The following is a 22,085-nucleotide window of genomic DNA, read 5'->3' as shown; positions in this document are numbered from 1 at the left end:
TACCCCCGTCCTATAGTCACCTTACACCCGTCCTCTAGTCACCTTACACCCGTCCGCTCGTCACCTTAGCCCCCGTCCGCTCGTCACCTTAGCCCCCGTCCGCTCGTCACCTTAGCCCCCGTCCGCTCGTCACCTTAGCCCCCGTCCGCTCGTCACCTTAGCCCCCGTCCGCTCGTCACCTTAGCCCCCGTCCGCTCGTCACCTTAGCCCCCGTCCGCTCGTCACCTTAGCCCCCGTCCGCTCGTCACCTTAGCCCCCGTCCCCTTAGCCCCCATCCCCTCGTCACCTTAGCCCCCGTCCCCTCGTCACCTTAGCCCCCGTCCCCTCGTCACCTTAGCCCCCGTCCCCTCGTCACCTTAGCCCCCGTCCCCTCGTCACCTTACATCCATACAATTCCCCACAAGCTAAGGCTTCTCTGAGAGAATGTTTCCTGCTGTCCTCCTGGTGTAATATGGAAGACTTCACTCATCTGATCCCATTTTAATGGCCTAAAATTTACCCCTCTCCACCCCCCCCTTTCTTATTCTATACATATTGATAGTTAATACATTTAGTGGTCTTCTTTCCCAGGAGCAGTGGGTTTCGTCTATTGCCCTGGTGTTGGATTACTGTAATTACTTATACAATGTTGTTTTATACTGTGTCTGGTTATATGAGCACAAGGGCCAGATCCTGAACATCTCCAGACAATGGTGAAATCACAGCCCTAACTGCACAATGAGAGTACTTTAATCCGCATTATTATTATTACAGGCACATACATTGTAGCAAAAGAAGACAGGACGAGAGAGCTTACAGTTCCATCCACGTGTATCATGATGATAAACAGTTTATTAAACACATTACTTTATCTTCAGTGCCAGACGGAGCTCCAGGCCTTCACATAACAATAGGCCCATTAGATGGCCCCTTGAACATTTACGGCACTAGGCCACTGAGGTCCTGCCTATTATGATTATTGTATTGCTATTCTTGCTTTTATGCTTCATGAGTTTCTTGTATTATGTCCTATATCCCCACTGCGCAGCACCGCAGGATGTCTGGTGACACAAATAATGGTAAATATAAACAATTGCAGAACTATCTGATCTGATAAATCATCGATGGCTACATATAGAAGGACATATATCAGTTACAACCCTGAGTGCTATCATCTGAGTTCTGAGGCCGCTGTGAGAGACGTAGAGATGTCGCAGTTATTGCCAAACACTTTTCAGGATATAAACTGAAACTCCAAACACTAAGGGGTAAATTTACTAATGTGAGAATTTTTAGACGTGAGTTTTAAAAGTGATGTTGCCCATAGCAACCAATCAGATTCTACTTAACATTTAGCTAGCACTTTCTAGAAGATAATAGCTAGAATCTGGTTGTTATGGGCAACGTCTCTTCTAAAACTCATTTCTAAAAACTCTCACTTTAGTAAATTTACCCCTAAATCTTATTACATACACGCCAAGGATCGGGGGGGAGACAGTCACACAGGGCACGGGATCGGGGCGGGGGGAGACAGCCACACAGGGCCCGGGATCGGGGAGGGGGGGGATGGGGCACACAGTCACACAGGGCCCGGGATCGGGGGGGGAGACAGCCACACAGGGCCTGGGATCGGGGGGGGGGGGGGGGGAGACAGTCACACAGGGCACGGGATCGGGGCGGGGGGAGACAGCCACACAGGGCCCGGGATCGGGGGGGGGGGGGATGGGGCACACAGTCACACAGGGCCCGGGATCGGGGGGGGAGACAGTCACACACGGCCCGGGATCGGGGGGAGGGAGACAGCCCAGGGTTGCCTACCTTTAATATTCTCTTCCCGGGAGAAGCCCGGGTAAGAGAAGCAGCAGGGGGCCGACGGGGGCGGGGCTTGACGATTCGCGTCATTAAGCCCCGCTTCCTCGCGGTAAAATTGCCACGATTGGGCACAATTTACATAGGGGGCGGGGCCAAATGCTGTGATTCATGCAGAATCAGCTTAAGCCCCGCCCCCTTCACGGAGACCCGCGATTGCCGCGGGTATTCTCCTAATTCTGCCCACTTCACTAGGAAGTGGGCAGAATGCGGGAGAAATGCCTACCCTTCCGGGGGTGCGGGGGGTTACCCGAAAAATCGGGAGCCTCCCGCGAAAACCGGGAGGGTAGACATGTATGAGACATCCACACACGGCCCGGGATCGGGGGGAGGGAGACAGCCACACACGGCCCGGGATCGGGGGGAGGGAGACAGCCACACGGGGCCCGGGATCGGGGGGGGGGAGGCAGTCACACGGGGCCCGGGATCAGAGGGGGGGGGGGGAGGCAGTCATACAGGGCCCGGGATCGGGGGAGAGACAGTCATACAGGGATCGGGGGAGAGACAGTCATACAGGGATCTCGGGGGGAGGGAGACAGCCACACGGGGCCCGGGATCGGGGGGAGGGAGACAGCCACACGGGGCCCGGGATCGGGGGGAGGGAGACAGCCACACGGGGCCCGGGATCGGGGGGAGGGAGACAGCCACACGGGGCCCGGGATCGGGGGGAGGGAGACAGCCACACGGGGCCCGGGATCGGGGGGAGGGAGACAGCCACACGGGACCCGGGATCGGGGGGGGGGGGTGGAGACAGCCACACGGGGCCCGGGATCGGGGGGGGGGGAGACAGTCATACAGGGCCCGGGATCAGAGGGGGGGGGGGGAAGGCAGTCATACAGGGCCCGGGATCAGAGGGGGGGGGGGGAGGCAGTCATACAGGGCCCGGGATCGGGGGAGAGACAGTCATACAGGGATCGGGGGAGAGACAGTCATACAGGGATCTCGGGGACGGAGACAGTCATACCGGGCCCGGGATCAGGGGGGGGGGACGGAGACAGTCATACAGGGATCTCGGGGGGGGGGGGGGGGCAGGAGAGACAGTCATACAGGGCCCGGGATCGGGGGAGAGACAGTCATACAGGGATCGGGGGAGAGACAGTCATACAGGGATCTCGGGGGGGAGACATCCACACACGGCCCGGGATCGGGGGGAGGGAGACAGCCACACGGGGCCCGGGATCGGGGGGGGGGTGGAGACAGCCACACGGGGCCCGGGATCGGGGGGGGGGGTGGAGACAGCCACACGGGGCCCGGGATCGGGGGGGGGGGGGGGGAGAGACAGTCATACAGGGCCCGGGATCGGGGGAGAGACAGGGAACCTGGGAGAATACTGACAAGCATAGGGATTGCTGCTCATCACATGAAGATGATCCACAATGGAAGTATACTGGTAATATGGAGCATTGTGCAGAAGCGACTGGTCCTGAGTTTGGGTCCAAGCAGGTTTTAGATCTACGACAAAGTGATTTTTCAATTTAAATGAATCTTTTTGCTCCACTGGCAGATAAGAGACTGAGAACAATGAAGGTGAATGACGGGAGGAGAATCCTGGAGCATCCCAGCACCACATCCAGGGTCATCTCCACTGGGTAATGGTCACTGACTTTAAGGGCCTACAGGAATGGGAAAATAGGTTCATTAAAGGGAAGAGGCTGTATATTGTATGTATCATCCCTTCTTACAGTCAGGTGTGTGTATATTGTATGTATCATCCCTTCTTACAGTCAGGTGTGTGTATATTGTGTGTATCATCCCTTCTTACAGTCAGGTGTGTGTATTGTGTGTATCATCCCTTCTTACAGTCAGGTGTGTGTATCATCCCTTCTTACAGTCAGGTGTGTATATTGTGTGTATCATCCCTTCTTACAGCCAGGTGTGTATATCATCCCTTCTTACAGTCAGGTGTGTGTATCATCCCTTCTTACAGTCAGGTGTGTATATTGTGTGTATCATCCCTTCTTACAGTCAGGTGTGTGTATATTGTGTGTATCATCCCTTCTTACAGTCAGGTGTGTATATTGTGTGTATCATCCCTTCTTACAGTCAGGTGTGTGTATATTGTGTGTATCATCCCTTCTTACAGTCAGGTGTGTATATTGTGTGTATCATCCCTTCTTACAGTCAGGTGTGTGTATATTGTGTGTATCATCCCTTCTTACAGTCAGGTGTGTATATCATCCCTTCTTACAGTCAGGTGTGTGTATCATCCCTTCTTACAGTCAGGTGTGTGTATCATCCCTTCTTACAGTCAGGTGTGTGTATCATCCCTTCTTACAGTCAGGTGTGTGTATCATCCCTTCTTACAGTCAGGTGTGTGTATCATCCCTTCTTACAGTCAGGTGTGTGTATCATCCCTTCTTACAGTCAGGTGTGTGTATCATCCCTTCTTACAGTCAGGTGTGTGTATCATCCCTTCTTACAGTCAGGTGTGTATATTGTGTGTATCATCCCTTCTTACAGCCAGGTGTGTATATCATCCCTTCTTACAGTCAGGTGTGTGTATCATCCCTTCTTACAGTCAGGTGTGTATATTGTGTGTATCATCCCTTCTTACAGTCAGGTGTGTGTATATTGTGTGTATCATCCCTTCTTACAGTCAGGTGTGTATATTGTGTGTATCATCCCTTCTTACAGTCAGGTGTGTGTATATTGTGTGTATCATCCCTTCTTACAGTCAGGTGTGTATATTGTGTGTATCATCCCTTCTTACAGTCAGGTGTGTGTATATTGTGTGTATCATCCCTTCTTACAGTCAGGTGTGTATATCATCCCTTCTTACAGTCAGGTGTGTGTATCATCCCTTCTTACAGTCAGGTGTGTGTATCATCCCTTCTTACAGTCAGGTGTGTGTATCATCCCTTCTTACAGTCAGGTGTGTGTATCATCCCTTCTTACAGTCAGGTGTGTGTATCATCCCTTCTTACAGTCAGGTGTGTGTATCATCCCTTCTTACAGTCAGGTGTGTGTATTGTTTGTATCATCCCTTCTTACAGTCAGGTGTGTGTATATTGTATGTATCATCCCTTCTTGCAGTCAGGTGTGTATGTTGTGTGTATCATGCCTTCTTACAGTCAGGTGTGTTTCATCCCTTCTTACAGTCAGGTGTGTATATCATCCCTTCTTACAGTCAGGTGTGTATATTGTGTATATAATCCCTTCTTACAGTCAGGTGTGTATATTGTTTGTATCATCCCTTCTTACAGTCAGGTGTGTGTATATTGTATGTATCATCCCTTCTTACAGTCAGGTGTGTATATTGTATGTATCATCCCTTCTTACAGTCAGGTGTGTATGTTGTGTGTATCATCCCTTCTTACAGTCAGGTGTGTGTATCATCCCTTCTTACAGTCAGGTGTGTATATTGTGTATATCATCCCTTCTTACAGCCAGGTGTGTATATCATCCCTTCTTACAGTCAGGTGTGTGTATATCATCCCTTCTTACAGTCAGGTGTGTGTATCATCCCTTCTTACAGTCAGGTGTGTGTATCATCCCTTCTTACAGTCAGGTGTGTGTATCATCCCTTCTTACAGTCAGGTGTGTATATTGTGTATATAATCCCTTCTTACAGTCAGGTGTGTGTATCATCCCTTCTTACAGTCAGGTGTGTATATCATCCCTTCTTACAGTCAGGTGTGTGTGTATCATCCCTTCTTACAGTCAGGTGTGTATATCATCCCTTCTTACAGTCAGGTGTGTATATCATCCCTTCTTACAGTCAGGTGTGTATATCATCCCTTCTTACAGTCAGGTGTGTATATCATCCCTTCTTACAGTCAGGTGTGTATATCATCCCTTCTTACAGTCAGGTGTGTGTAAGAAGGGATGATACATACAATATACACACACCTGACTGTAAGAAGGGATGATACACACACCTGACTGTAAGAAGGGATGATACACACACCTGACTGTAAGAAGGGATGATACACACACCTGACTGTAAGAAGGGATGATACACACACCTGACTGTAAGAAGGGATGATACACACAATATACACACCTGACTGTAAGAAGGGATGATACATACAATATACAGTCAGGTGTGTATATCATCCCTTCTTACAGTCAGGTGTGTGTAAGAAGGGATGATACATACAATATACACACACCTGACTGTAAGAAGGGATGATACATACAATATACAGTCAGGTGTGTATATTGTGTGTATCATCCCTTCTTACAGTCAGGTATGTATGTTGTGTGTATCATCCCTTCTTACAGTCAGGTGTGTGTATCATGCCTTCTTACAGTCAGGTATGTATGTTGTGTGTATCATCCCTTCTTACAGTCAGGTGTGTGTATATTGTGTGTATCATCCCTTCTTACAGTCAGGTGTGTGTCATCCCTTCTTACAGTCAGGTGTGTATATTGTGTGTATCATCCCTTCTTACAGTCAGGTGTGTGTATCATCCCTTCTTACAGTCAGGTGTGTATATTGTGTGTATCATCCCTTCTTACAGTCAGGTGTGTATATTGGGGTTGGCCACACATGGAGGTGGTGGCACTCAGCTCTGCCACTGGGTGACTATACACCGTTTTTACATGCACACTTATGTAGAGCAGCATTTACCTCCATAGGCCCATGGGCTGCATTCTAATAAACACAGGTTCCCCCACAGATGTGCGTGTAGGGGCAGGCTCACCAGGGTACACATATTGATAACGGGTTCTATCAGGACATACCTGCTCTTCACTGAGGCCCAGCTCCTTTGTAAAGTTGTAAATTCCAGCAAATGTCACCAAATTGGTTATCTTCTGGCCGTAAACCACGATCCTGAAAAATAATCACAAGGATGGTTTAAAATGTTCCTCAACCAACTGGCGCTATCCTCTCAATAGTACATCAGCCTGGAGGAGGCACAGAATGCAGGTCCCCAAAGCATGCCCCTCTGCTCCACGGGAGGTTTCTCAGGTCACTAGACCTTTTTTTCACAGATCAAATAGGGATGGCCATCGATGATTCAAAATCATCGATGGTTTATGGGCAATGTTGAATACTTTTACCATTGATGGCAGAGAACCAATGGGAGACGATATTTCAATATTTTCTGGACGAGGCAGAGCATAGCCCTGCACCTGTTTTTAATTGGCCCACCATTCGCCACCATCAATGGTGGGGGGAGGTAAGTAGTTCCCCCATGACGATATTACAATAAACCTCTATATACCCCTGCCTGTACCTTCTAAAATCCTTCCTATAAACCTCTAAGGATGACGCTAATTTGCGTACGCAGTCATACAGTAAATAAAGACTCCAGACCTGGAATCTGTGGTTCCAAAGCACAAAGTGTTATTCAAGTAAAAGTACAGACAGTTACACGCAATTGATCCAGACACTATTTAGGCGCAAAAGGAATTATACAGACCCAAGTACAGTATACATACGCAGCGCTTCCGGTACCAGATGTTAGGCATCAGCAAGAAACCCCTCAGTCAGCATTCAGCAAGAAGACTAAAGACCCAGTGTTTGAGCACACATATATTTATACCCCCCCAGAATAGACAGGATAATAGAGAAGTTTGCTGCTGATGTCATTGGTTCCCAGGGGAGAAGCATCTGTTACAAAGCATTTAACAGGCTGGTTCAAATAGACTCTCCCTGCCTCTAACAGCTGGGTGTCTTTCCCTTCCCGCCCCCTGTAACATCCTAACAGTTGTTCATGAAATATATATTTTGTTGCTTGTAGCCACTGCGATCCATAACTCGAGAATGCATGATGCGACCTCCCCACCGATAACACCGGAATACTGTAAAAAGAGTATGCATCAGTACGAAACCAAACACGACTTGTTTAGCATGTATAAACCCTTAGTTTAAATGCTGAGAAATAAAGATATTTGATAACTAACTGAACCAACTTAAATCATATACTTTAAAGCTTATTAAACCTTATGTGTGAATATGTAAAGTGTGAGTATTCGGGGTTTGATATGAAGATGCTAGTTAACTGGGGACAGATGCGTGCGCATTTAGCTACTAAAATGTATTTTAATTCGGGGTCTTAAGCATAATGTGTGTATGTGAAATGGTGAAAGATGCAATCGCATGATGCTAATAATTGTGCATTCGCTACTGGGCGTCATGTTAGCAGCTCAATTGTGCGTAATGTGCGGTGTTTATGCATGAGATTCCATCTATGATGGACTTAACACACACACACATATACACACACACATATACACACACACACACACACACAGTTTCAGACTGCAATGCAAATGTGATCTCCAGCTGTGAAACTAAACCATCCTGTCTGGGTATGAAACTAAAACCTGTTTGGATTCAGACAAATCCAATTGTGTAGATCAATGCCTGGATTATATTACAATTGCCAACAGGGATTCCTAATTTGTATGTAAAACACTTAGTTTCTGGTACATTGTCTATTCTATTTAGATTATCAAAAACATTGCCATCTGTTCTTAGCTCGTGAGTTGCAACTTAAAGTGACGCTGGTCGCAAAATGGCGTCTTGCAGATTCTTGTTTCTAAAATGGAGTCTAGCTGCCATTCGCAAGATGGCGTCGCGCACGCTTCAATTTTAAACTGATCTTGTCTCAGCCAATTATCCAGCTTTGACACCCACTACCCCCACCCCCTCTCGGAGCCTCTGATTTTTAATTATGTTATTCAAAAGGAAATAGAATACAGCCATGTCCTTTTTTCCTTTACAGAATCATACACCATTTTCACAATAAGTATCGTTTTCTGAAAACAGTCATTTTTATCATTTTGCTATTTTAGGTGCACTGCTTTTTATAGCCTGCAGGTGTCACTGTTTCCAGCATTTTCTATAAAACTATTTGGTGAGTGTGCAGGAGACTTTGTTTGTAGTCTGTTACTTCTTGCACTCTGCCAATGTAACCTCTAATTATATACGAGGGTGAGTCAAAAATTATCTGCACTCCATTTATATTAAAACTGCTGTTGGACGCAGTCTCACCAACGCTTTCTGTACTAGGTCGCTGTCTGCCCCAGACACTGCTGTGCCGGTTTGAACATGTTACGTCAGTTCATTTGTGACTGCAGTGCAAGAAAAAAATGGCTGCCCCACTTGTGATTTGCACGAAAGAAGAGCAGCGTGCAGTGATTCGGTTTTTTGTGGTCTGAGGGTGTGTTTAGTGCCAATATTTAGTGATGACTTTGTGCACAGTATGGAGAAAGTGTTTTGTGGCGAAGAAGTGTGTATGAATGGATAGAGAAGTTCAAAGAAGCTCGCACAAGTGTCAGCTACGAAGAAGGAGCCGGATGCCCGTCCACGTCTGACGACAACATTGAGCGTGCACATGAACCGATTCTGTTAGATAGATGACTGACAGGGCTTCGGATTTGCAACATAATCCACTAAGAGGATTCATGTCTGATGAAGAGGTGAAGACAGCGGTGCATTTGTGGCTCGCAGCTCAGCCTATAACAATTTTAGTGAGGGAATAAGAAAGCTCGTTGACAGATGAACAAGGTGTACTGAAAAGCCGGCAGATTATGTAAAAAATTTATATAATTGTCTGGCTGTAGAATTTATTTTAATCAACTTTCACAACAGTGCGGATAATTTTTCACTAATTTGGTCATTTGTATTTTGTGTTCAGAGGATTCATAAATATCCAGTTATTATTATTAGTGTTTATTTATGAGACAACAAATTTCCATAGTGACATAACAGAGCAAAAATACAAAACAGGGAAATGAAAGTTACAGAATAGAATATATAGACAATTACATGCACAGACCTACAAATACTACTCAGGGCTGTAACTAGGGGAGTATGAGCTCTGCCATCGCACAGGACCCAGAGGCCTACACCGTGACCCAAGCACCTGAATGTGGCTGTACAGCTGCCTGGAGCCTCCCGAGTCCTCTATCCAGAGCCGGCGGCCCCTTCCCCTAGGTATGACATCAAAGGTTTAAGGGGCAGGGTTGGAAGAGGGAACACTGCCCCCTCCTGTTATCTAGGGGGAGATTCTTTTTCTGTGCACTACAGACATCTGTTGTATAAAACCCCTGGCAGCCCCTAAGTTACTGACATGACAGGTAACCAAGAACTTCTCACCTGTCATAGGGGCAGTTTGTACTCTCTCTCACTGTTGTGTCCGCGTTATCGCTGATCAGCCAATGAAAATCTGGGTCTGTGTATAAGCGAAGAGTTTTCCTTTTCTTCTTAGACAGAAAACTGCAGCCAGCATTAAAATCCCCCATAAAAATCACATTCTGTTATTAATAGAGGAAGATATGAAGCGAGAAATGGAAATCAGACATTAATGGGATCAGTCGTGGGTGTAACTACCATAGGTGTAAGGGGTGCAGCTGCTATAGGACCCAGAGCTGAGGGGTCATCTTCCTTGTCACATGGGTGTAACTACCATAGGTGTAAGGGGTGCAGCTGCTATAGGACCCAGAGCTGAGGGGGGCCATCTTCCTTGTCACATGGGTGTAACTACCATAGGTGTAAGGGGTGCAGCTGCTATAGGACCCAGAGCTGAGGGGGCATCTTCCTTGTCACATGGGTGTAACTACCATGTCCCCTCAGCTGCTGTAGGGCCCAGAGCTGAGGGGACATCTTCCTTGTCACATAGGTATAACTACCATAGGTGTAAGGGGTGCAGCTGCTATAGGGCCCAGAGCTGAGGGGCCATCTTCCTTGTCACATGGGTGTAACTACCATAGGTGTAAAGTGTGCAGCTGCTATAGGACCCAGAGCTGAGGGGGCATCTTCCTTGTCACATGGGTGTAACTACCATAGGTGTAAGGGGTGCAGCTGCTATAGGGCCCAGAGCTGAGGGGCCATCTTCCTTGTCACATGGGTGTAACTACCATAGGTGTAAGGGGGCAGCTGCTATAGGGCCCAGAGCTGTGGGGCCCATCTTCCTTGTCACATGGGTGTAACTACCATAGGTGTAAGGGGTGCAGCTGCTACAGGACCCAGAGCTGAGGGGGCATCTTCCTTGTCATATGGGTGTAACTACCATGTCCCCTCAGCTGCTGTAGGGCCCAGAGCTGAGGGGACATCTTCCTTGTCACATGGGTGTAACTACCATAGGTGTAAGGGGGCCATCTTCCTTGTCACATAGGTATAACTACCATAGGTGTAAGGGGTGCAGCTGCTATAGGGCCCAGAGCTGAGGGGCCATCTTCCTTGTCACATGGGTGTAACTACCATAGGTGTAAAGTGTGCAGCTGCTATAGGACCCAGAGCTGAGGGGGCATCTTCCTTGTCACATGGGTGTAACTACCATAGGTGTAAGGGGTGCAGCTGCTATAGGGCCCAGAGCTGAGGGGCCATCTTCCTTGTCACATGGGTGTAACTACCATAGGTGTAAGGGGGCAGCTGCTATAGGGCCCAGAGCTGAGGGGGCATCTTCCTTGTCACATGGGTGTAACTACCATAGGTGTAAGGGGTGCAGCTGCTGTAGGGCCCAGAGCTGAGGGGACATCTTCCTTGTCACATTGGTGTAACTACCATAGGTGTAAGGGGGCCATCTTCCTTGTCACATAGGTATAACTACCATAGGTGTAAGGGGTGCAGCTGCTATAGGGCCCAGAGCTGAGGGGCCATCTTCCTTGTCACATAGGTATAACTACCATAGGTGTAAGGGGAGCAGCTGCTATAGGGCCCAGAGCTGAGGGGGCATCTTCCTTGTCACATGGGTGTAACTACCATAGGTGTAAGGGGTGCAGCTGCTATAGGGCCCAGAGCTGAGGGGCCCATCTTCCTTGTCACATGGGTGTAACTACCATAGGTGTGAGGGGAGCAGCTGCTATAGGGCCCAGAGCTGAGGGGGCCATCTTCCTTGTCACATGGGTGTAACTACCATAGGTGTAAGGAGGGCAGCTACTATAGGGCCCAGAGCTGAGGGGACCATCTTCCTTGTCACATGGGTGTAACTACCATAGGTGTAAGGGGTGCAGCTGCTATAGGGCCCAGAGATGAGGGGGCCATCTTCCTTGTCACATGGGTGTAACTACCATAGGTGTAAGGGGTGCAGCTGTTACAGGGCCCAGAGCTGAGGGGGCAATCTTCCTTGTCACATGGGTGTAACTACCATAGGTGTAAGGGGTGCAGCTGCTATAGGGCCCAGAGCTGAGGGGCCACCTTCCTTGTCACATGGGTGTAACTACCATAGGTGTAAGGGGTGCAGCTGCTATAGTGCCCAGAGCTGAGGGGCCATCTTCCTTGTCACATGGGTGTAACTACCATAGGTGTAAGGGGTGCAGCTGCTATAGGGCCCAGAGCTGAGGGGCCATCTTCCTTGTCACATGGGTGTAACTACCATAGGTGTAAGGGGTGCAGCTGCTATAGGGCCCAGAGCTGAGGGGCCATCTTCCTTGTCACATGGGTGTAACTACCATAGGTGTAAGGGGTGCAGCTGCTATAGGGCCCAGAGCTGAGGGGGCCATCTTCCTTGTCACATGGGTGTAACTACCATAGTTGTAAGGGGTGCAGCTGCTATAGGGCCCAGAGCTGAGGGGGCCATCTTCCTTGTCACATGGGTGTAACTACCATAGGTGTAAGGGGAGCAGCTGCTATAGGGCCCAGAGCTGAGGGCGTCCATCTTCCTTGTCACATGGGTGTAACTACCATAGGTGTAAGGGGAGCAGCTGCTATACGGCCCAGAGCTGAGGGGGCCATCTTCCTTGTCACATGGGTGTAACTACCATAGGTGTAAGGGGTGCAGCTGCTATAGGGCTCAGAGCTGAGGGGACATCTTCCTTGTCACATGGGTGTAAATACCATAGGTGTAAGGGGTGCAGCTGCTATAGGGCTCAGAGCTGAGGGGGACCCATCTTCCTTGTCACATGGGTGTAACTACCATAGGTGTAAGGGGTGCAGCTGCTATAGGGCCCAGAGCTGAGGGCGTCCATCTTCCTTGTCACATGGGTGTAACTACCATAGGTGTAAGGGGAGCAGCTGCTATACGGCACAGAGCTGAGGGGGCCATCTTCCTTGTCACATGGGTGTAACTACCATAGGTGTAAGGGGTGCAGCTGCTATAGGGCTCAGAGCTGAGGGGACATCTTCCTTGTCACATGGGTGTAAATACCATAGGTGTAAGGGGTGCAGCTGCTATAGGGCTCAGAGCTGAGGGGGACCCATCTTCCTTGTCACATGGGTGTAACCACCATAGGTGTAAGGGGTGCAGCTGCTATAGTGCCCAGAGCTGAGGGGCCCATCTTCCTTGTCACATGGGTGTAACCACCATAGGTGTAAGGGGTGCAGCTGCTATTGGGCCCAGAGCTGAGGGGCCATCTTCCTTGTCACATGGGTGTAACTACCATAGGTGTAAGGGGAGCAGCTGCTATAGGGCCCAGAGCTGAGGGGGCCATCTTCCTTGTCACATGGGTGTAACTACCATAGGTGTAAGGGGTACAGCTGCTATAGGGCACAGAGCTGAGGGGGCCATCTTCCTTGTCACATGGGTGTAACTTCCATAGGTGTAAGGGGAGCAGCTGCTATAGGGCCCAGAGCTGAGGGCGTCCATCTTCCTTGTCACATGGGTGTAACTACCATAGGCGTAAGGGGTACAGCTGCTATAGGGCACAGAGCTGAGGGGGCCATCTTCCTTGTCATAGTTACATGTGTTATATACATTGATCACCATTGAGTGGTACATAAGGGCCCTTACACACTTTTACTACGGAGCCTTCAAATACCTAGTTACGCCCCTGGCACTGATCTGTAAGTAAGACGACTGAATTACAGGAGACAACATTGCAGCCTTATTATAGGACCAGATCAGGCAGCTCAAGCTTTTCAGCCAGTCTGCATAATCATCCGGATGATAACTAGGTCCCATGCAGTGGATGTCCCCTCTATATGTAAGTGTCCCTGATAAATTCAGCAAATGATAGGGGGCCCAAATAAACATTTGTATTATTGTTACCATATTACTAATATTAATTTTAGGGTATTTGGATATACAAGAATCAGAACAGGAGCAGGCAGGCATTAGGGTTAGGGTATTTGCTCCTGTACTGATTCTTCTATATCCAAATACCCTAACCCTAATGTCTGCCTGTCTGCTCCTGTACTGATTCTTGTATATCCAGACAGGCAGACATTAGGTTTAGGGTATTTGGACATACAAGAATCAGTACAGGAGCAGGCAGACATTAGGGTTAGGGTATTTGGATATACAAGAATCAGTACAGGAGCAGGCAGACATTAGGGTTAGGGTATTTGGATATACAAGAATCAGTACAGGAGCAGGCAGGCAGGCATTAGGGTTAGGGTATTTGGATATACAAGAATCAGTACAGGAGCAGGCCGACATTAGGGTTAGGGTATTTGGATATACAAGAATCAGTACAGGAGCAGACAGGCATTAGGGTTAGGGTATTTGGACATACAAGAATCAGTACAAGAGCAGGCAGACATTAGGGTTAGGGTATTTGGATATACAAGAATCAGTACAGGAGCAGACAGGCATTAGGGTTAGGGTATTTGGATATACAAGAATCAGTACAGGAGCAGGCAGACATTAGGGTTAGGGTATTTGGATATACAAGAATCAGTACAGGAGCAGGCAGACATTAGGGTATTTGGATATACAAAAATCAGTACAGGAGCAGGCAGACATTAGGGTTAGGGTATTTGGATATACAAGAATCAGTACAGGAGCAGGCCGACATTAGGGTTAGGGTATTTGGATATACAAGAATCAGTACAGGAGCAGGCAGACATTAGGGTTAGGGTATTTGGACATACAAGAATCAGTACAGGAGCAGGCATTAGGGTTAGGGTATTTGGGTATACAAGAATCAGTACAAAAGGAGGCAGACATTAGGGTTTATTTACTTTGGAAGACCAGCGACTTTGAACATCCACAAATACATCATAAAGAGCCTCTATTTCCAGCGCAGCTTTCTCCGGCTCCGTGTGCTGTGGGATCAGAACCAAGTCCTGTAGGTCTGGGGATAGCAGAGACATAGAGATGCATTAATGGTAACAATGCATGTGATGGAATGCTTGGGACTATCTATTCTGACAGAGACAGCACAAATCTGGCCTGGTTGTAGAATTACAGGATTGTGACTGGAGATTGTGACAGGGGGGCCAGGTGTTTCTTTTGGCCAGTGTTGAGAAGCTGCTGATTGCAGGCACCTGTCAGTTAGTTTGTGGTAAAAGGGCTTTAGACACAAGAGACAGGGCTCCTGATGGTGGACAAGCTGTCCAGGTGATAGGCCAGGTATGGCTACTGTTAGGGGTCCTGGGTCTGAGGGTCTGCTAAAGAACTTGTGTTGCTGTATGTAAAGACTCTGAACCTTGTCTGACTGTAAAGAAATAACCTGTCCTGTGAATCCTGCACTTGCATGTAAAACTGCCTGTGGGTAAAAATAAACTTATCTTGGATTTTATTCCAGTCACATTATTTATCTCTCATATCTAGCATTCCCACTAGGCTGTTTTAGCGGGGCGCCGCACCCTGCCACTTACATAATCAATTTTTTGTCATGCATAATCCTGATTATTCCTTTATAGCACTAGAATCCAATGTACAGATAATTCCTCTCTGCTTGATGGATTCACTCCACAACCCAACGCGTTTCGTCCGTTAGGACTTCATCAGGGAAATACAATTTTGAAGAAAAGATTCAAAAATAGAGATCTGGTAAATTGATGTATGTAGATCAATAAAATTCTGGCAGCCACGCCCCCGGCACGCCCACCAGCCACGCCCCCTGTCACTCACCATCGACAGCACGCCCTCTTTGGTGCGAGACCCATAACGACGGCTTGGCCGTCGTTATTCGGGTCTCGCACATGCGCACGACGGAGCCGCCTCCGTCGTACGAATGCGCACTTGGGCAACATCGACCCACTCAGCCGTATGTTTGCCTGCAGCTCTTCACGGATGCTGCAGGATCCTCAGGTTTTGGGTGGCGATTGGTGTTTTTCGGCTTGGCCGGCAGAATGGGTGCAGGCAGGACTGACCAAGAGCTTGCTCCAGCTGGAATAGTTTCCCATGGTGTCATCGGTTGCGTGATCGTTCCATCGTGTTTTGGTGCGATAACCTGGGTGTAGTACATGCGATCATTAACCAAAGATAGTCATCGCTACCAGTGCTGCATCTCCTTACTTGGCTAGTCCTGCGCGCTTTGCAATTTAACATACTGTTTACAGCCAATCATGTGCCGGGTACTGACAATTCCATTGCAGATGCGCTCTCCAGGCAGGATTGGGGGAGGTTTCGTGAATTAGCACCGTACGCGGGTTGAGTGGTGAGCCTTGTCCATTTAATTGTTGGCAGATCATCAGACCAAAATGGAAGATCTCGGACTTCGGTCCGTGGCCCCACAGACGTTGACTGCCTACCAGACATCTTGGCAACAGTGGGAGAACTTTTTGCAAGGATGGAGTTCGTCAGCTAGATCTCGTTATGCTAATATGGTCGCTTTTGTATGGTTTTTGTTAGATTCCGGCAGGTCGTGGGCTTATGTTGCCCAGAGACTTGCCAGGATTTCATTTTTTCTGAGCTTAGCGGGACAGAGAGACATCACTAAGGGTTTTTTAATACAAAGGGCCCTTAGGGGTTGGTCTCGCGCTATGCCTACCATGGATGATCAGCGTCGTCCTATTGGTTCTGATTTGTTAGCGCGGCTAGGTGAAAGCTTGACAGTCATTTGTTCCACGCAGTTCGAGGTTCTTTTATTCCACCTCACTTTGCGATGGCCTTTCACTGCGCTTTTCGCATCAGCGAGCTGGTTGCGGCTTTGCGTCACGCTCAAACCCCTCTGCTACGTTCCCACATTCTGCTGCATGATACAATGTTGTGCCGTATTCGGCATTCTAAGACCGATCAGATGGGTAGGGGTCACTGGGTGTCCCTGAAGTCCTGTCCTGATGACAGGATTTGTCCGGTTCACTTGGCCTCCCAATATGCTCTCTGCCGGCCAATGTGCCGGGGACTTGGCTCATGCATGAGGATGGATCTCCTCTGACTAAATTACAATTTCGATCGGTCTTCCATCACTGCATTCGGCACCTCGGGCTGTCCCCTTCGGAGTACGGCACCCATTCTTTTAGAATCTGTGCCGCAACTTCTGCGGCCTCTTCGGGTCTTTCTTCACAGGAGATCCAGGCTCTCGGAAGATGGAAATCCAATGACTACAGAAGATATGTTCGTGTGGAACCATAAATTGTTATACTTTATTCGTTTTGACTTAAGTGCCTTGGCCAACTCGCCGCCTTACCAGTGGGGGTCCCGAGAGATTTTGCCCTGTTTTTGCCCTGCTTTGGACATTGATCGGTTAGCTTAAAATAAAATGAATAAACAAAAGAAGCTATAAAAAGGAAAATGTTTACAATAGAAAAGATCCAGCAGGTGTTTTGTAGGTTTTCACCTCGGGTCAAGTCTTCCTCCCCCCTCCCAATCCTCCTTTATGATTTGACATGTTGCATATATACTTATCTATTATATTTCTGTATATTTGCAGGTTTCCAGGATACTAGGCCCATTTGGTGTATTGGAGACTTATTTTTTGGGCTGGGCAGTCAACCTTTGCAATGGACGCCCGTGTTCCTGCGTTGGGAGAGTGGTAGGTGGTTGGGGCAGAGGGGCATGCTGTGGGAAGCTTTGTTGCGCAGCTTGCACAGGTCAGTGGCTGATTTCGGAGCCCCCTTAGTGTTAATTATTCATCTCGGGGGCAATGATTTGGGTCAGCGAACTTCTTTAGAGCTGCGCCATGCGATTGTTCGTGACTTGAGGGAGGTGGTTCGGCTATGGCCTAACTGCCTGTTAGTATGGTCCTCTATCATCGCCAGGCTTTCCTGGCGCTATTGTTATAGTAGCGTGGCTTTCCTGGCGCTATTGTTATAGTAGCGTGGCTTTCCTGGCGCTATTGTTATAGTAGCGTGGCTTTCCTGGCGCTATTGTTATAGTAGCGTGGCTTTCCTGGCGCTATTGTTATAGTAGCGTGGCTTTCCTGGCGCTATTGTTATAGTAGCGTGGCTTTCCTGGCGCTATTGTTATAGTAGCGTGGCTTTCCTGGCGCTATTGTTATAGTAGCGTGGCTTTCCTGGCGCTATTGTTATAGTAGCGTGGCTTTCCTGGCGCTATTGTTATAGTAGCGTGGCTTTGGACAGGTCCAGGAGGAAAGTGAACAAATGGGTGGCAAGGCACGTGCTGGAGTTGGGGGGCTAGTGGTGCATCATCCTTTAATTCTGATCCAGGATGCCCATCTTTTTCGTAGGGATGGGGTACATCTCACTGAGGAGGGTCATTTTTTGTTTCTGGAAGGCATATTTTCAGTATTAAGAGGTTTATTTAGTTAGTATGGTGGTGAGCTGCTTCTTTACTGAGAACCGCTGTGGCGGGAAAGACCGGCAATATTGAAGCGCCCATCTTGCGGCAGTAATAGCGGTACGCTCCCCTTCAATGCACTAATAGGCTGATTTCACACTATTGGGGTCAGCGGCACCTCTTGACCGAGCCAGATGAATGGTGCATTGGCATGGGTGTTGGGGCAGCATCACTTGCTCTGATAGTTGGCCCTTGCAAGTTTTAAGATCACACTTACCCTTGTCTGGGATAGTTGGCCCTCACAAGTTGTGATTTACTTCCGGCCTAAGACAAGTGGACGCTGGTTGTTTGCCGTTCTTTCTCCTGCCACCATACCTACCATTGTAACTAAATAAAGCTGACCATTTAATTTAAACGGCATAACTTGGTCTCGTGTGTTTATTTTAGTTAAGTTAATTTTAGTTTACGGGTCACATCTATCATCTGACGATCGAAAGTTTAATAGTTAGGGAAGGAAAAGCACATGGGTGAAGAGGGCCCTGCTCATGAGAGCTTACATTCTAAAGGGTAGGGGTAGACAGACAGGGGTGACACAGATGGGCTGGATTGTGAGCATGGGAGTGTTACGATGAAAGACTTTTATGAAGTAGTGGGTCTTGAGAGCCCGTTTGAAGATTTGCAGAGAGGTGGAGAGTTTGACAGTGAGAGTTAGACAATTCCAGAGGTGGGGAGCAGCACGGGCAAAATCTTGCAGGCAGTCATGGGAAGAAGTAATCAGTTGGCAGGAGAAGTGGCATTTATTAGAGGAGCGAAGAGGGCAGACGGGAGAGTGAAGGGAGAGGAGGTCAGAGATGTAAATGGGACAGTAATGGGTGAGGGCTTTGTAACCAAGTGTGAGAACCTTGAATTGGGTTCTAAAAGAGAAAGGGAGCCTGAGGGCTCGTAGGAGAGGGGAGGTAGATGTAGAGTGTTTGGAGATGAAGATGAGACGAGCAGCAGCATTGAGGACAGACTGGAGAGGAGAGATGGGATTTGGGGAGGGCAGATAGGAGGAGGTTACATTAGTCCAATCTGGAGAGGACCAGTGACTGGATGAGGGTTATAGTAGCATACTGGGTAAGAAAGGGTCTAATCCTGGGAATATTTTTGAGATGGAAACAGCAGGACTGAGAGGTTCTGTATATGTGCTGGGAAGGAGAGGGAGGAGTACAGGATAACGCCACGATAGCGCACTTTGGGGCTAGAGGAGATAGTTGTGGTGTCAATAGCTTATGAAGTTGGGGGAAGTGAGGTTATATGGGAGGGTGGGACGACGATCCGCTCAGTCTTAGACATCCAGGAAGAAAGCACTGGGACATCCAGGAAGAGACAGCAGAGAGACATTTACAGAGACAAGTGAGGAGAGAAGGGGGAGAGACCAGAGGAGGAGAGGTAGATCTGAGTATTATCAGCATAAAGATGATATCGGAGGCCAAAAGAGCGGATGAACCCTGCCGCCTGTGTGTGATGCCGCCTGTGTGTGATGCTGCGACTCTCAGTCATAGTCCTGCCGCCTGTGTGTGATGCCGCCTGTGTGTGATGCTGCGACTCAGTCATAGCCCTGCCGCCTGTGTGTGATGCTGCGATTCTGTCATAGCCCTGCCGCCTGTGTGTAATGCCGCCTGTGTGTGATGCTTCTCAGTCATAGCCCTGCCGCCTGTGTGTGATGCTTCTCAGTCATAGCCCTGCCGCCTGTGTGTGATGCCGCCTGTGTGTGATGCTTCTCAGTCATAGCCCTGCCGCCTGTGTGTAATGCCGCCTGTGTGTGATGCTTCTCAGTCATAGCCCTGCCGCCTGTGTGTGATGCTTCTCAGTCATAGCCCTGCCGCCTGTGTGTGATGCCGCCTGTGTGTGATGCTTCTCAGTCATAGCCCTGCCGCCTGTGTGTAATGCCGCCTGTGTGTGATGCTTCTCAGTCATAGCCCTGCCGCCTGTGTGTGATGCCGCCTGTGTGTGATGCTTCTCAGTCATAGTCCTGCCGCCTGTGTGTGATGCCGCCTGTGTGTGATGCTTCTCAGTCATAGCCCTGCCGCCTGTGTGTGATGCTGCGACTCTCAGTCATAGTCCTGCCGCCTGTGTGTGATGCCGCCTGTGTGTGATGCTTCTCAGTCATAGCCCTGCCGCCTGTGTGTGATGCTGCCTGTGTGTGATGCTGCGACTCTGTCATAGCCCTGCCGCCTGTGTGTGATGCCGCCTGTGTGTGATGCTGCGACTCTCAGTCATAGTCCTGCCACCTGTGTGTGATGCCGCCTGTGTGTGATGCTGCGACTCTGTCATAGCCCTGCCGCCTGTGTGTGATGCCGCCTGTGTGTGATGCTTCTCAGTCATAGCCCTGCCGCCTGTGTGTGATGCTGCGACTCTCAGTCATAGCCCTGCCGCCTGTGTGTGATGCCGCCTGTGTGTGATGCTTCTCAGTCATAGCCCTGCCGCCTGTGTGTGATGCCGCCTGTGTGTGATGCTGCGACTCTCAGTCATAGTCCTGCCAGCTGTGTGTGATGCTGCGACTCTGTCATAGCCCTGCCACCTGTGTGTGATGCTGCGACTCTGTCATAGCCCTGCCGCCTGTGTGTGATGCCGCCTGTGTGTGATGCTTCTCAGTCATAGCCCTGCCGCCTGTGTGTGATGCCGCCTGTGTGTGATGCTGCGACTCAGTCATAGCCCTGCTGCCTATGTGTGATGCTTCTCAGTCATAGCCCTGCCGCCTGTGTGTGATGCTGCGACTCTGTCATAGCCCTGCCGCCTGTGTGTGATGCCGCCTGTGTGTGATGCTTCTCAGTCATAGCCCTGCCGCCTGTGTGTGATGCCGCCTGTGTGTGATGCTGCGACTCTCAGTCATAGCCCTGCCGCCTATGTGTGATGCTTCTCAGTCATAGCCCTGCCGCCTGTGTGTGATGCTGCGACTCTCAGTCATAGCCCTGCCGCCTGTGTGTGATGCCGCGACTCTGTCATAGCCCTGCCGCCTGTGTGTGATGCCGCCTGTGTGATGCTTCTCAGTCATAGCCCTGCCGCCTGTGTGTGATGCTGCGACTCAGTCATAGCCCTGCCGCCTGTGTGTGATGCTGCCTGTGTGTGATGCTGCGACTCTGTCATAGCCCTGCCGCCTGTGTGTGATGCCGCCTGTGTGTGATGCTGCGACTCTCAGTCATAGCCCTGCCGCCTATGTGTGATGCTTCTCAGTCATAGCCCTGCCGCCTGTGTGTGATGCTGCGACTCTCAGTCATAGCCCTGCCGCCTATGTGTGATGCTTCTCAGTCATAGCCCTGCCACCTGTGTGTGATGCTGCGACTCTCAGTCATAGCCCTGCCGCCTGTGTGTGATGCCGCCTGTGTGTGATGCTTCTCAGTCATAGCCCTGCCGCCTGTGTGTGATGCCGCCTGTGTGATGCTGCGACTCTCAGTCATAGCCCTGCCGCCTATGTGTGATGCTTCTCAGTCATAGCCCTGCCACCTGTGTGTGATGCTGCGACTCTCAGTCATAGCCCTGCCGCCTGTGTGTGATGCCGCGACTCTCAGTCATAGCCCTGCCGCCTGTGTGTGATGCCGCCTGTGTGTGATGCTTCTCAGTCATAGCCCTGCCGCCTGTGTGTGATGCCGCCTGTGTGTGATGCTGCGACTCTCAGTCATAGCCCTGCCGCCTATGTGTGATGCTTCTCAGTCATAGCCCTGCCGCCTGTGTGTGATGCTGCGACTCTGTCATAGCCCTGCCGCCTGTGTGTGATGCCGCCTGTGTGTGATGCTTCTCAGTCATTACCCTGCCGCCTGTGTGTGATGCTTCTCAGTCATAGCCCTGCCGCCTATGTGTGATGCTTCTCAGTTATAGCCCTGCCGCCTATGTGTGATGCTTCTCAGTCATAGCCCTGCCGCCTGTGTGTGATGCCGCCTGTGTGATGCTGCGACTCTCAGTCATAGCCCTGCTGCCTATGTGTGATGCTGCGACTCTCAGTCATAGCCCTGCCGC

General features: G+C 49.6%; 1 protein-coding gene across 2 annotated transcripts in view; it reads right to left on the bottom strand.

Moving 5' to 3' along the window:
• Positions 1 to 560: 560 nt before the first annotated feature.
• Positions 561 to 22,085, bottom strand: part of LOC148477740 (deoxyribonuclease-1-like 1) — a 37,052-nt gene continuing 15,527 nt past the window's right edge. The window contains exons 6-9 of one of the 2 annotated variants that reach the window (XM_088456263.1): positions 14,645 to 14,757; positions 9,902 to 10,059; positions 6,535 to 6,625; positions 561 to 3,461 (exon numbers count right to left, since the gene is read on the bottom strand). In XM_088456263.1, coding sequence (XP_088312389.1) covers positions 3,324 to 3,461; positions 6,535 to 6,625; positions 9,902 to 10,059; positions 14,645 to 14,757 — 500 coding nt within the window. In that variant the 3' untranslated portion in view covers positions 561 to 3,323. The other variant, XM_088456262.1, reaches the window with a different exon arrangement.

The sequence above is a fragment of the Taudactylus pleione genome, unplaced genomic scaffold (genome assembly GCF_031769625.1).
Source record: "Taudactylus pleione unplaced genomic scaffold, aTauple2 ptg000694l, whole genome shotgun sequence".
Lineage (NCBI taxonomy): Eukaryota > Metazoa > Chordata > Amphibia > Anura > Myobatrachidae > Taudactylus > Taudactylus pleione.
The sequence above is the reverse complement of the archived record's forward strand: the minus strand, read 5'-3'. Positions and strand labels throughout refer to the sequence as shown.